The sequence below is a fragment of the Polyodon spathula genome, chromosome 27, assembly GCF_017654505.1.
Source record: "Polyodon spathula isolate WHYD16114869_AA chromosome 27, ASM1765450v1, whole genome shotgun sequence".
Lineage (NCBI taxonomy): Eukaryota > Metazoa > Chordata > Actinopteri > Acipenseriformes > Polyodontidae > Polyodon > Polyodon spathula.
The window spans coordinates 7,875,767-7,886,995 of NC_054560.1; the positions used below are offsets into that span (position 1 = coordinate 7,875,767).

An 11,229-nucleotide genomic window follows, 5' to 3' on the forward strand; every position below is an offset into this window, starting at 1 on the left:
GACGGACGTTCTGTACTTGTTTTAAGGATCAGCAATGCATTTCACAAATTCTACTTCCATCACTGCCTTGTAAGAGCTCCTGCTATTTTGAATACCCCTCTAGTGGTATAACTAGGCATTACGTTTGAATACAGACATCTACTTCATCTGCTATGTTTAAACACAGCATTTGGAATACTTGATATGGTTTGGTAGACCCTGATTAGCACTAAACTCAGGCTACACTATTGTTAGCTAAGGCAGTCTGAGATTTAGTGCTAATCAGGGGGCTGTGAAACCATCCACAAGTTATTTGTTGCGCAAGAGTGCAGCCCTGGAGGACAGCCTGTTCCACATCCCTGCATAAACTGTGTGTTTAGTATCAAGCAGTTTGCTCCAGCGCCCTTTCCTTGACTCACACCCACAGCTTTCCCATCCACGGAGATGCACTGGTTCACAGGGTAAAAATAGTGTTTGAGAACAGCACGGATTTCTTTGGCAGGGTTATTGTTTACACGCTGGACGTCCTGGGAGACAAGGTCTGATGTCGTTTTTCTTTCTGGTTCACAAACTGGAGCGCCCGTTGGAAGTGACGGGCTGTGAGGAGCGGGCTGTGCCCACTGCGCCTTCCAGAGCAAGACGGTGGGGTTCAGCCAGGCCGACAGAAATGGAAGCAGGTGAACTGGGAGCTGCTGTCTGTCAGGAAGACTGGAGCACAAAACTCTTAAGAGAATGATTTCACTGAATTGTGAATGGGCCACATTCACAAACATTAACCCCAGTGATTTGTAACATTACACTTATTCTTTTTATATTTGAAAGTAGAAACTTAGCACTTGGGGAATTGCTTTGAATATATACCCTAGGTGGCTGATGACCAAACGTTTAAAATAAAAATTCATTTTGAAATATATATATATATATATATATATATATATATATATATATATATATATATATATATATATATATATTGAAATATATCCTTGTCGCTCACAGATTTTTTTGTTAATTTAAAAATAAAAAATGTATACAGATGTTGAGGTTGTGTGAACTCTATGGAGTTCAAGAAGTTGCCCTGCCATAACTTTCAAAAATACATGTATGCATCATAAAATAGATTCATAGATAGGAAACTCAACACTGTATCTTTGAAGAACATATACCAAGTTTGCAAAAAGTTATTCTGATCACACCAAAAAGACTGATGAACAGCTTTTTAAATTTGTTTTTTAAATAGCATTAATAACAGATCTATACTTTTTTCTTTTCATTGTTAACATCCTGACAACTTTTTACACGTACAACTTTAAAGTCTGTTTCAAATCTCATTTCAGAAAGTCATGTGCGTGTTTAAGGCATCACTCTTCACTCGAGTTATTTTTAAAAAAGGCTCCTGATTGAAAAACTCAAGGGTGCTTCAAAAGTGCATTGCGAAGAAGGAAGGCGGTGCCGGTCGCTGACCCTGTGGGTAGACTAAGCCTTTCGCGAAAGTCTGCCCGCAGTCCGCATCACAGTGAGGGAGCAATTCGTCTCAGAGTACCCCCCTTTGCATCACAAACAAGGTAGACATACCAAACATATCAAAGTCTTTGGGTACTGTCTGTAGACCACACCAGAATCTTGCATGCGTTCTCTGCAAAGACTTCCCCTCTGCGCTATTCTTTCCTCTTGAGTAAATTGAGGATGTGAGTTTCAATAGCCTGTTGGACTAAAATAAAAATGAAATAATGAATCGCAGTGACGTAAATAAGACTCCTATTGCATAGCAGTATTGCCCACTCCAGGTTTTAATATGTGTTCGATTAGCCCTACTGTAAAAGTGACAAGCTCAATTGTGTATTATTAAACTTGTAGCAAAACCAGGAAATGGATCAAACTGCAGTGCAATGGGAGTCTTTCTTCCACCCCTGAATAGCAGTCCTCCGTGCATCCTAGCATGCAAGACAAATGATGCCTTTTGTACGCAAGCATGGGACGCAGTGACAGCACACAGGTGAAAAAATCTTGGATGAAGAGGATTTGTTTAAAAGGCTCTCTCACCCTTCTTGTGTCCCAGAGCCACAGCTAAATCCATGGGGCTGTATCCGGAGTCTGCCTCCATGGTCAGGTCTGCTCCCCGGCCTGCAATACACGGGATAGAGGAAAACGAAAGACGCTCCAGTAACTCTGTTTATGCATCTGTTTACAATCAACGATGCATCTGTAAATGTGTTATTAACAGTATCACCAGTTATAGGCTGTGCAACAAACTGCAATTAAGTTATAAGAACCCTCATCAAAACCCTTAATTGCACAGGAACACATGTTTGTAAATGAATCCTTACAGTAAAGTACCACTGAGACTTCTAGTAAAAATCTGGTAACTTTTATCAGACTTCGAACCTATTAACCTTCTGGATTGCATTTGGATACTCTATAATTTCTCATGAGATTATGAGGCTCTGCTTATGTGCTGGTTATACATTTACTTTCCATAAGGAAGGAAACTTCCTGACACATAGTACAGGGTTTGTATTTTGGGTTAAGTTGGAAAGATCACAGCGGACTCCTTCTCACCCAGCAGAGACTCTACACACTTCACATGGTTCCCACGCACCGCATAGAGAAGAGGAGTTCCTCCATTCTTAAAAAAACAAGAGACACAAAACACAGCGTTAAAGGAAAACGACACCAGTCCAACATGCTTGAAAGATAAAGTTTCTGGGTTTATTTCACTAGCAGTGACCTCTTCAAAAGGAAAATGAAGCAGGCGTACCCAGTCGTAAGTGTTGATCTCCACGTGGTGTTTGAGCAGAGTGTTGACGATGTCTGTGTAACCCCCAGAGCTGGCTAGGGACAGGGCGCTCTCACGCTCCCGAGCTAGAACTCTGGGATCAGCACCCTGGAGACAGACAGAGACCCCCGGAGAGAGGAGAGCACAGAACTACATAAAACAAAGAGGACAGCAAAGCATGGGCTGGTTTCACAAACCCTTATAGGCACTAATTGTGCACTGCCCTACCCAGGCAATCCAACATTAGCGCTAATCTGGGTCTGTCAAACCAACCATGAGACATGTTTGTCATTAAATTTATTAAGGCTCTCTTAGTATTACTAAATGTAGCATTATTGAGAGTTTAACAGCTATGGATGATACCCTCTCTGCTCCACGCTGGCACTCGTTTACCTTTTCCAGCAGGTAGGTGACCGTTGCAACCTCCCCAAACGCAGCAGCCCACATGAGAGGGGTGAAGCCCCGTTCATCCTGTTTGCTGAGCAGTGAGTCATCTACAAAACAGAACAGCATACCGGTGAGAGCAGCAGATGAAGGTTTCATTCATATTTTGATTAGCGACTTGTTATCTGATCGTTAGCTGGAAAAAAATGGCTTGTCTAGTGTTTGTCAAAAAGCAGCACTAACCCTTTGTAAAAAGAATGCAGCTCTAAATGTTTTATGCACTTGTACAATTCTATTAGAAGTTTGGTTTCTGTAGCTGCTAACAGCAGGCTGTGGTACACCCAATAACTTTAATTCTTGCAACCTACGATGCTACTTCTGATAGTCAACATTTTCAAGCAGTTGTCAGAGTGTGCAAAGCTCAAGAAGCATGTTGCAAACATTCTTGATTCACCAGAAAGCGCTTGGAAGTGTCACCGGTGACTAGTCACTTCATCAGCTGCAGGAAAGCTTTGCTTGAGGAGACTGACGGAGAGTTTGAACTGTGGGTTGAAAAGCCCTGTTCTGGGCAGCACAGAGAGGCTGCTTACCCTTGCAGATGTGCTCATCCAGCTTGGCGATTTCTCCTTGAGCTGCCAGTTGGTGTACTGAAAGAGCTGAGGGGGAGAAACACAGCATCCAGTTATCCAGGTTGTAAACCGACCCCTCTCAGCCAATCAGATCTCTCAATCCACAGACATCCCGAGACACTTGGTCTTCTCTTGCAAGAGCAAAGAATTCACCAAAAGTTGTAAGGCTTTGCTTCTATGAATGTAATAATGTGACGCTTATTTGGTATTAGGTCCTGTTTAAAGTGGCCGCAACAAGCATGGTGCTAAAATTGAAATACAGAGGCCAGCCTGGGCTTGCACTAAGACTTGAACAGAAGCCTTGAGCTTGGTGACAATATCGCCGTGGTGATGCTCACAGTCAAGGGTGGCAGGTGGTGCCGTGGCTTCGTTGCCGCGTTGCCGGTTGGTGAGGGTGGTCGAGTGTTTGTTGAGACCCTCGCTTCTCCTGGGGTCCGAGGAATCCTCCAAGCCTGCCGCAGAAAGGCACAAACAGAGTCAGAGACAAACTGCAGTAAATGTGAAGTCTATTATATTCTTATTTAACTATTATAAAAAATAAAGCGTATTTTACACATGTTGTGTAAAATACAATCCATCTTTCACTTTACTCAAAGTCAGAGCAGGTACCCCTTATGGAGTGGTTATGAACTTGTAATGCACAGCACCCTATGCCATAATCTATCTATCTATCTCTCTCTCTCTCTCTCTCTCTCTCTCTCTCTCTCTCTCTCTCTCTATATATATATATATATATATATATATATATACACACATCTATAGATAGATAGATAGATAGAGAGTGCGCCTCTATGAAACTCACCGTTGCCCAGGCCAGTGAGCTGATCCTGGTCAAGGCAAGACTGGTGCATGGGGTACAGGTGGAGCACGATAGTTTCGTTCATTGGATCAGAATCCTCTGGATCTGTCCCCTGGGTCTCAGTGTCTGGGGGTTCCAAGCGCGTGTCATCAATCTTCCCCTGGTCCTTGCAGTCTTCAGTGGGAGGGGTGTCCTCCTTCGTTTGCATTGGACATTTCTTTCCATCCATATCTGTAGATTCAGAATCTCCGCGTGTGTATTTAGTCATCATTTAATGTCAAGCTAAAGAAATATTTTGCTGAGTAGGGCTGCCACATCCGAACGGAAGGGGGGTTATCAAGAGTTTAAACTCTCTTTAGAAATCTTATAGTCATTCAATAGGAAACATTGATAATATTACTTCTATAGTATTGACAACCCATTACTATTGTGTGTCTATTGCAGTAATATTGTATCCTGATTGGTCTATCTTGTGCTCAGTGTATGGTGCTGGCACTGACGTGTTGCTGTAGTAACCCCTAGCCCAGCTATTGAATTTGAGTTCCCAATCTTTAATGTGCAAATAGCTTCAAAAGTCATTTTATTTCTCTCTTTAATTTTGTCTCCTTTCTCTTGCAATTCACGTAGAGAGGATGTGGGTTTGTGCTGATCCAGTACACAGTGTATAAGAATTCAGGTCCTATGACATACACAATTTGTATTAGTTATCTAGGTTCACAACTGGCATGCAGTTTTAATATAATGATAGTGTTATCCCTTAGTGTCCAACTTACTGAATCAACACCCGCCCCCATACCCTGCTCCGTCCAGTTAACGAAGTCTAGCTGGTGCATTACATTAACAATGTACAGCTACCTAAGCAGATCTCTACCTGAGTAAAGTATCTATATATAGAGTGGGAACGCCGTAAATATACCTGGTTTGAAAACGCCTGTTTGAATAATTCGCTTCTGTTTTGAAATCCCCGTTTATTCGCTTGCGCATTGCATTACCTCACGCCCTGAACACTTCCTTAGTCGAAAACCAAAAGTGAAACTAACTTTGATTACAAATCCCACAATGCAACTGATTATAAAAAAATACTTTTAATGATGTTTTTTTTTTTGTTTTTTTTTAAATTTAATTTACGTTTTAAAGACAATGTAAATTTAAAAAAAAGAAGGGGCGGTGGGTTGTTAGCTGTATGCAGCGGCACAAGCACCAACCACTGTGTTTTAATCAAGATGAAAGCATTACTGCGCCGCGGATTGAATTTTCAGAAACGTAATCTGTACCAACAGCTAGGGTAGGAACCAATTAGCTCGTGTCCATGTTTCTGTTAGACACTGAAAATAGAGCGACACCGTAAGGCAGTAGAAATTAGGTGTTGCAGAAGAGAAGCGGCGATTTTTAAACCTCATAATTGAAAGAATGGAGGACCAGGAGATGCAGCTTAAAGTGAAAAGAGGTAACTAGGTTAGGCTATAGATAAAATGTAGTTAGCACCGTAAAATGGTTCTTCATAAATGCCACTCCCAATCGTGGGGTCGCTTTTATATTATTTGGCTGAGTAATTGTTTCGTTTCTTTCTCGTTAAAAACAAACGCTGCCTTCGCCCATATTTCTAAGGGACTGCAAAAAACGCGCCTCGGATTTGTCTAAAAAAAAAAAAAAGCAAAACAGATTCATATTGATGTTGGTGTAGACCGGTGTAGTGTCAGATTCAGTGCCCCTGTCTGTTGTACGCATGCGTCCTCTCTTCTTTATATTTCAGTAACAGATAAATTCACCGACAGTATGTACGTCCTGGCGAATGAGCCGTCGGTAGCTCTCTATAGATTACAGGAGCACGTCAGGAGGTCTCTGCCCGAACTCGTCCAGCACAAGGTGAGTTCAAAATCACCACATTTCTCAATTACATTGCACTGCATATGGATTCCCGAAAACACCTTGTCTATAAAAAAAAAGGTATCAGCTAAATCTGAATCACACCTGTAGCGTTATGTATGCAAGGGCGTTCTTGACGTTAGCTTTGTAACGTACAGACTGTACAGTCAGAACCTCTTAGTCGAGTCTCTGGTTCATTGAGTCAGCCGCATATGACGGCAATCACTCACGGGTTTCGTTTTGCAAAACTCTTTTTGAGTAAAGCCCTTTGTTGTGATCAGAATTAAGATATACCAACATGATTGCAATCTTTCATTAGTGTTTTCCCCTTTATTGAATCACTATTAATTTCGATTTTCTTTCCTTTTCCGTGCAGACAGATATGCAGAGCTGGGAGGAGCAGAGCCAGGGTGCTATCTACTCTGTGGAATATGCGTGCAGGTATTATTATTATTATTATTATTATTTATTATTATTATTATTATTATTATTATTATTATTATCTGCTAAAATTTGCACACCTGTGTCCTAAAATGTGAAGTCGTGTTTTATAAAAAGTTCACGTTCCAGTGTTTGTATATGTATTTATTTGCATTGCCAGTGCTGTGAAAAGCATGACCAACAGCAGCTTGTACTTCAAGAGCATTGAGGCTCTGCTCCGGCAGACCATCCACCTCAAGGACCAGATGAGCGCTTCTCAGGGACGCAGGTAGGGGGGCGCCATTCTCTGCCAATTGTGGCACCTCAATTCACCCCCCTCACTGCAGGTTCATTGTGTGTGGGACTTCCATTTCATGAAACCCTGTCCCTACACTAGATTGGAAAATTAGACTTTTAATCATGTCTTAATTTGCTATATGTTGCAGGGATGGAAATAAGAATCACATTGCGTAGCTGTTTGTACACTGTGGCTAATCAAGCTTGTAGTAAAACCTGGAATGGGTGAAACAGCTATGCAACAGGAGTCTTATTTCCAAGCCTGTACTGTACTTAATTCATTTTCCCAAGAATTGTCTCAAATTGATGAACCTCAGTTTATGGGGGGGTTGTTACTGTACTTGTTTTAAGGATCAGCAAAACATTTCATTGCAGTGTCGATCCTTAACTGTTCATGCAGTTTTTGCTTGCTCAATTTGTGCATGTTGTTTTATGAGTTTTGGTGGTGCTTGTGTTGCTATTAATTGTTTTAAGGGATCCCATTAACTAGTAGTTTTTACTGTAAAAAAAAAATAAAAAAATTAATAAAATACAAAATAAATGGAAAGTCACAAGTACGGTGGCCCTGAAGTGCAAAACACAACAACAGATTGGAAAACAGAATAGCAAATTAGAAAACACAACGACAAATTAGAAAACAAAAACTAGAAAATTAGAAACCAGTCACTTTTTTCTTCTTTGAATTTTAATAATGTTTTGTATTTGTTTATTTCACACTCGTTTTACTAATGTAAGGACTAACAAAAACATTAAAATTCGAACAAGAAAAAGTGACTTGCCATGGTTAGTTTCCAAGTGCTTCCGCCCAGAGTTCCACGGCAGTGATTGACATGTTGTTCCTCCAATCGGTGACATGGTACACTTTTGCCTATCTCTCCTTCCTCTCCGGTTTAGAGTTAATGTCGTTGTGTTTTCTGATTTGCAATTTGTTGTTGTGTTTTGCACTTCAGGGCCACTGTACACAAACATCACCCTCGTGGTTTGAATAATCCAGGGTTGTTTAATGGTTTGAACATTCTTTATAAATCTGCCCTGGCTATTAGGATCCCCAGTATTATTTCCTCACTTGGTGTTTTTTTCCCTTCCCGTTGTGTATTGTTGCATGCTGCTTCAGTGACGTGAGTGTTAGTTCCAGTGCCATTGCTAGCCAGCCCATTCCACCTCCTCCACCCCCCTCCTCCTGATTACTGACAGGACTCTGACACGCCCCCTGCCTTTGCTCAGGTTAGTAATCCTTCAGCTGGGAAGACTTGCAACACCACTCCCAGGTTAACCCAGCCCTTCAGTGGCTGTTCCTTTGCTCCATTATCATGCTTTGTGTGTTGTTGTTTAAGACAACCCAACTGTGAGCTGGTTGCAGAGCAGTGTTGTCGTGAAAGTAACCAGCTTTGATATTCTGAGTTACAAAACGCTGTCGCTTTATTATTGGCAGATGAACATTCCAGCGCTTGATCGAGGGCTGAAGACTTTAAAATGTCAGTAAGTACGCCAAGCACCAACAATAATAACAGCGCTTCTGAAGTGAATGGTTTTGATAGGTTAGCGTTCAAAACATTAAATCATAAATTAAATAATCACACACACAATGGATAAAACCCAAGTGGGTTTTTTTTATTTTATTTTATTTTATTCTGAGAAACAAAAAGGAAATTCAGTTCTATACATCAGGGGTATCCAATCACCGTCCTGGAGGACCATTCCACTCCAGGTTTAATGAGATCATAAACTGCTTCAGGGTCTGGATGAAGGTTTCATTGGTTAACAATTTAGAAGAGAGTTGGAACAAAGACCAGGAGTGGATGGGCCAGCTTTGGACACCTCTGTTCTATACAGTTCATTTAGATTCTATGTTGAATAATAGTTTTGGCAGTATGGTTTTTATAATTTATTGGTACAGCTGTACAGACCAGCTTTGGTCTGCTTATTGTCATCTATACACGTCTATACACTGGTTCTTTGTGAGCATCAAGTGTAGTTGGTTGGAGCTTTAAAAAGGGGAGCAGACTTCTATCCTTAAGAATGGGAAATGCATCAGAGAAATAAGTGGACAATGTAAGTGTGATTGTTAGCATCACAAAGGTCCTGTAGGAAAGCCCAACTCGATGTTCACAAGCGCCTGGTTTTGCACCATTGTTTTCGGGCTGCAATCACTTTTTTATGGGGGTGAGAGCGTTCAGTTTTTGGCTCGTTTTATTTTTGGTCAACATTTCTACATTATCATTTCTAAATACTGACTTGAACTTCAAAAAAGAAAAAATCCTTGTCCTTATGTAGCCTCTTGTTATTCTGGAAACCCCTGCAGTAGTAGCCAGTGTTAACTGAGATAGTTTGCACTTCTGACCTGACATTTTTTTTGTGCGATTTTCCCCTTTAATAGGGGATCCTTAACAGCGATGCATCACACAACACTGCCTGTTACACTAGCTGCACTCTAGAGGACATTGATGCTACACCTGGGGTCCGGGGCAGTTCTATTGAAGATAACGCACCGGCTACAGCTGTAGGGGTGTCCAGGATTTAATGAGGTTAACCCAAATCAATCGAAACCAATAAGAAGCTCAGACCAGGGTAGAGTCTTTCCCAGTGCCTCCAGACTTCCTGGCCAGCACAGTCCTCATCTCGCTGTTGATCCCGTTCCACGGCTGAGCCTGCCCCTGCAACAAGCCCGACTCTGCCGACAGTGTCCTGTGCATCCGTGGCGCACTGCTGTCGGCCCTGTGGCTTCCCGTGGTGGAGGTCAGGTGGCTCCCGGAGGGGGAGGCGTACAGCAGCTGCTTGTCGTCGCTGCAGGGTGGGTAGGAGAACTGGCGGTGGATTTCCGGACGAGCCCGCGGCTTCTGTGTCTCCCTGACGCCGCCACTGGGCTCCGTGGCTGGCGTGGCGTTGCAGTTGCCGTGGTCGTTCTGGAACATGGTGTTGGGGAGCTCCGAGCGGTAGTTCTTGGCCGTGCGCGATGCCTTCAGCAGGGAATGTACCATGATAATAAGCAGCACTAAGACCCCCGAGGACAGGATGCAGGCGCTGGCAATGCCAGTCTCGATCTCGAACAGCATCAGCATGTAGATGGAGAGAGCTGAAGCACAGAGGGGGGGAGAGAGATTATTTATGTTTCTTTGTTTCCCTACATTTTTAAATGTGATTTAAAAGGATGGTTTGTGTACCGTGGTTATGGAAAGCAGCGTAACTGATCCTGTCTTGGTGGGATATAGAAGAGCACTGAATTAGCTTGCAGTTTGAGTGAACTACCTTTTCAGACAGTGCCTCATGATTGTCTTGCCCAGCCAAAGAGCTGGTCACTCACACATACTTTTACAACTGCAGTGTTATTTTTGTGTGTCCGCTGGTGCGTCCAGTAGCCACAGAAAGATCGTGACCCTTGAGCATGTCATAGGTTGCCAGACAAGCAGAATCTTCACTTTCACAACACCGCTGGCTAAAAGCTCAGTTTACACTAACAGCACTTGCTTTGTGTTTAACAGTTATAGAACTATATTGTAAGATCTCATCCACGCTAGTAATATCTAAAACAGCCCTGTTGAATGTCACTAGAAAAAGACCTGCAGATCCTTCTTCGCAGAAGGATGGCGGAGAGAGGCAAAGTTCTGGACTGTGCTGAGATGCTAGCAGAGCCCTGCAGAAAGAAACTCCAGAAACCCAACCCAGGACCCGCTGCTACACCTAAACAAACAACTCCCGCGTTCCTTATTCGGCAGAAACGGAGTAACCACTTGGCTTCGCTCGAGATCCTTAGAAAGGAAAACCAGCAAATCTGACGTTGCCAGGTTCTTGCACTGACGGTTTTAATATGTGTTACTGAAGAAAGGAAGCGTTGTTCAAACTTCTGTGTGTGTGTGTGTGTGTGTGTGAGAGATGCAGTCGGATCTTGTCCTGACCCCAGCTGTATAGCCCTGCTATTGGTAAAAGCATCATAGGGTTAACAGACAGGGACTGCACGGAAAGGTAAGCTTTCACCTGAACGTTGCAGAACAAGGTTTTGTCTCCCATAAGGTTTTAAAATGCATTGTACAGGTGCTTCATGTCAAATGTTGGTACGATGAAAATGCCCTTGCACTTTATAT

The 11,229-nt window shown here is 42.5% G+C and overlaps 3 protein-coding genes across 9 annotated transcripts in view; 1 reads left to right on the forward strand and 2 right to left on the reverse strand.

Moving 5' to 3' along the window:
• Positions 1 to 1,213: 1,213 nt before the first annotated feature.
• Positions 1,214 to 5,615, reverse strand: rfxank (regulatory factor X-associated ankyrin-containing protein). Of its 4 annotated transcripts, none has more exons than XM_041230438.1 (9): positions 5,484 to 5,615; positions 4,571 to 4,798; positions 4,107 to 4,220; positions 3,730 to 3,795; positions 3,149 to 3,249; positions 2,738 to 2,905; positions 2,539 to 2,605; positions 2,023 to 2,103; positions 1,214 to 1,690 (listed from the first exon to the last, which is right to left on the reverse strand). In XM_041230438.1, the coding sequence occupies exons 2-9, from the start codon at positions 4,794 to 4,796 to the stop codon at positions 1,638 to 1,640; spliced, it is 876 nt and encodes a 291-aa protein (XP_041086372.1). In that variant the 5' UTR covers positions 4,797 to 4,798; positions 5,484 to 5,615; the 3' UTR covers positions 1,214 to 1,637. The 4 variants fall into 4 exon arrangements, with proteins under 4 accessions (XP_041086372.1, XP_041086373.1, XP_041086370.1 ...); XM_041230439.1 differs by having other exon boundaries at positions 4,571 to 4,813; XM_041230436.1 differs by having other exon boundaries at positions 4,571 to 4,849.
• Positions 5,616 to 5,909: 294 nt separating this feature from the next.
• borcs8 (BLOC-1 related complex subunit 8) lies at positions 5,910 to 11,223 on the forward strand. Of its 4 annotated transcripts, XM_041231218.1 has the most exons (6): positions 5,910 to 6,014; positions 6,321 to 6,433; positions 6,810 to 6,874; positions 7,035 to 7,142; positions 8,265 to 8,374; positions 8,583 to 8,629. In XM_041231218.1, exons 1-5 carry the CDS (start codon positions 5,978 to 5,980, stop codon positions 8,332 to 8,334), a joined length of 393 nt encoding a protein of 130 aa, XP_041087152.1. In that variant the 5' UTR covers positions 5,910 to 5,977; the 3' UTR covers positions 8,335 to 8,374; positions 8,583 to 8,629. The 4 variants fall into 4 exon arrangements, with proteins under 4 accessions (XP_041087152.1, XP_041087153.1, XP_041087154.1 ...); XM_041231219.1 differs by lacking the exons at positions 8,265 to 8,374; positions 8,583 to 8,629 and adding an exon at positions 10,700 to 11,223; XM_041231220.1 differs by lacking the exon at positions 8,265 to 8,374.
• The window catches only part of LOC121301652 (transmembrane protein 221-like), a 4,703-nt gene continuing 2,754 nt past the window's right edge, over positions 9,281 to 11,229 (reverse strand). The window contains exon 3 of the mRNA XM_041231217.1: positions 9,281 to 10,223. Within this exon, the coding sequence (XP_041087151.1) occupies positions 9,709 to 10,223 (515 nt within the window). The 3' untranslated portion in view covers positions 9,281 to 9,708. The remainder of the gene's footprint in view (positions 10,224 to 11,229) is intronic.

What these genes read in the sequence shown, in the direction of transcription:
- rfxank (XM_041230436.1), bottom strand. Translation starts at nt 4,838, where the DNA reads ATGATGACTAAATACACACGCGGAGATTCTGAATCTACAGATATGGAT. An exon ending in ACCACCTGCCACCCTTGACT is followed by an intron (nt 3,796 to 4,106) that starts GTGAGCATCACC and finishes TCTCCCCCTCAG; the next exon opens with CTCTTTCAGTACACCAACTG. An exon ending in AGATCAACACTTACGACTGG is followed by an intron (nt 2,606 to 2,737) that starts GTACGCCTGCTT and finishes TGTTTTTTTAAG; the next exon opens with AATGGAGGAACTCCTCTTCT.
- borcs8 (XM_041231218.1), top strand. Translation starts at nt 5,978, where the DNA reads ATGGAGGACCAGGAGATGCAGCTTAAAGTGAAAAGAG. An exon ending in GCAGCTTAAAGTGAAAAGAG is followed by an intron (nt 6,015 to 6,320) that starts GTAACTAGGTTA and finishes TTTATATTTCAG; the next exon opens with TAACAGATAAATTCACCGAC. An exon ending in AGCGCTTCTCAGGGACGCAG is followed by an intron (nt 7,143 to 8,264) that starts GTAGGGGGGCGC and finishes ATGCTGCTTCAG; the next exon opens with TGACGTGAGTGTTAGTTCCA.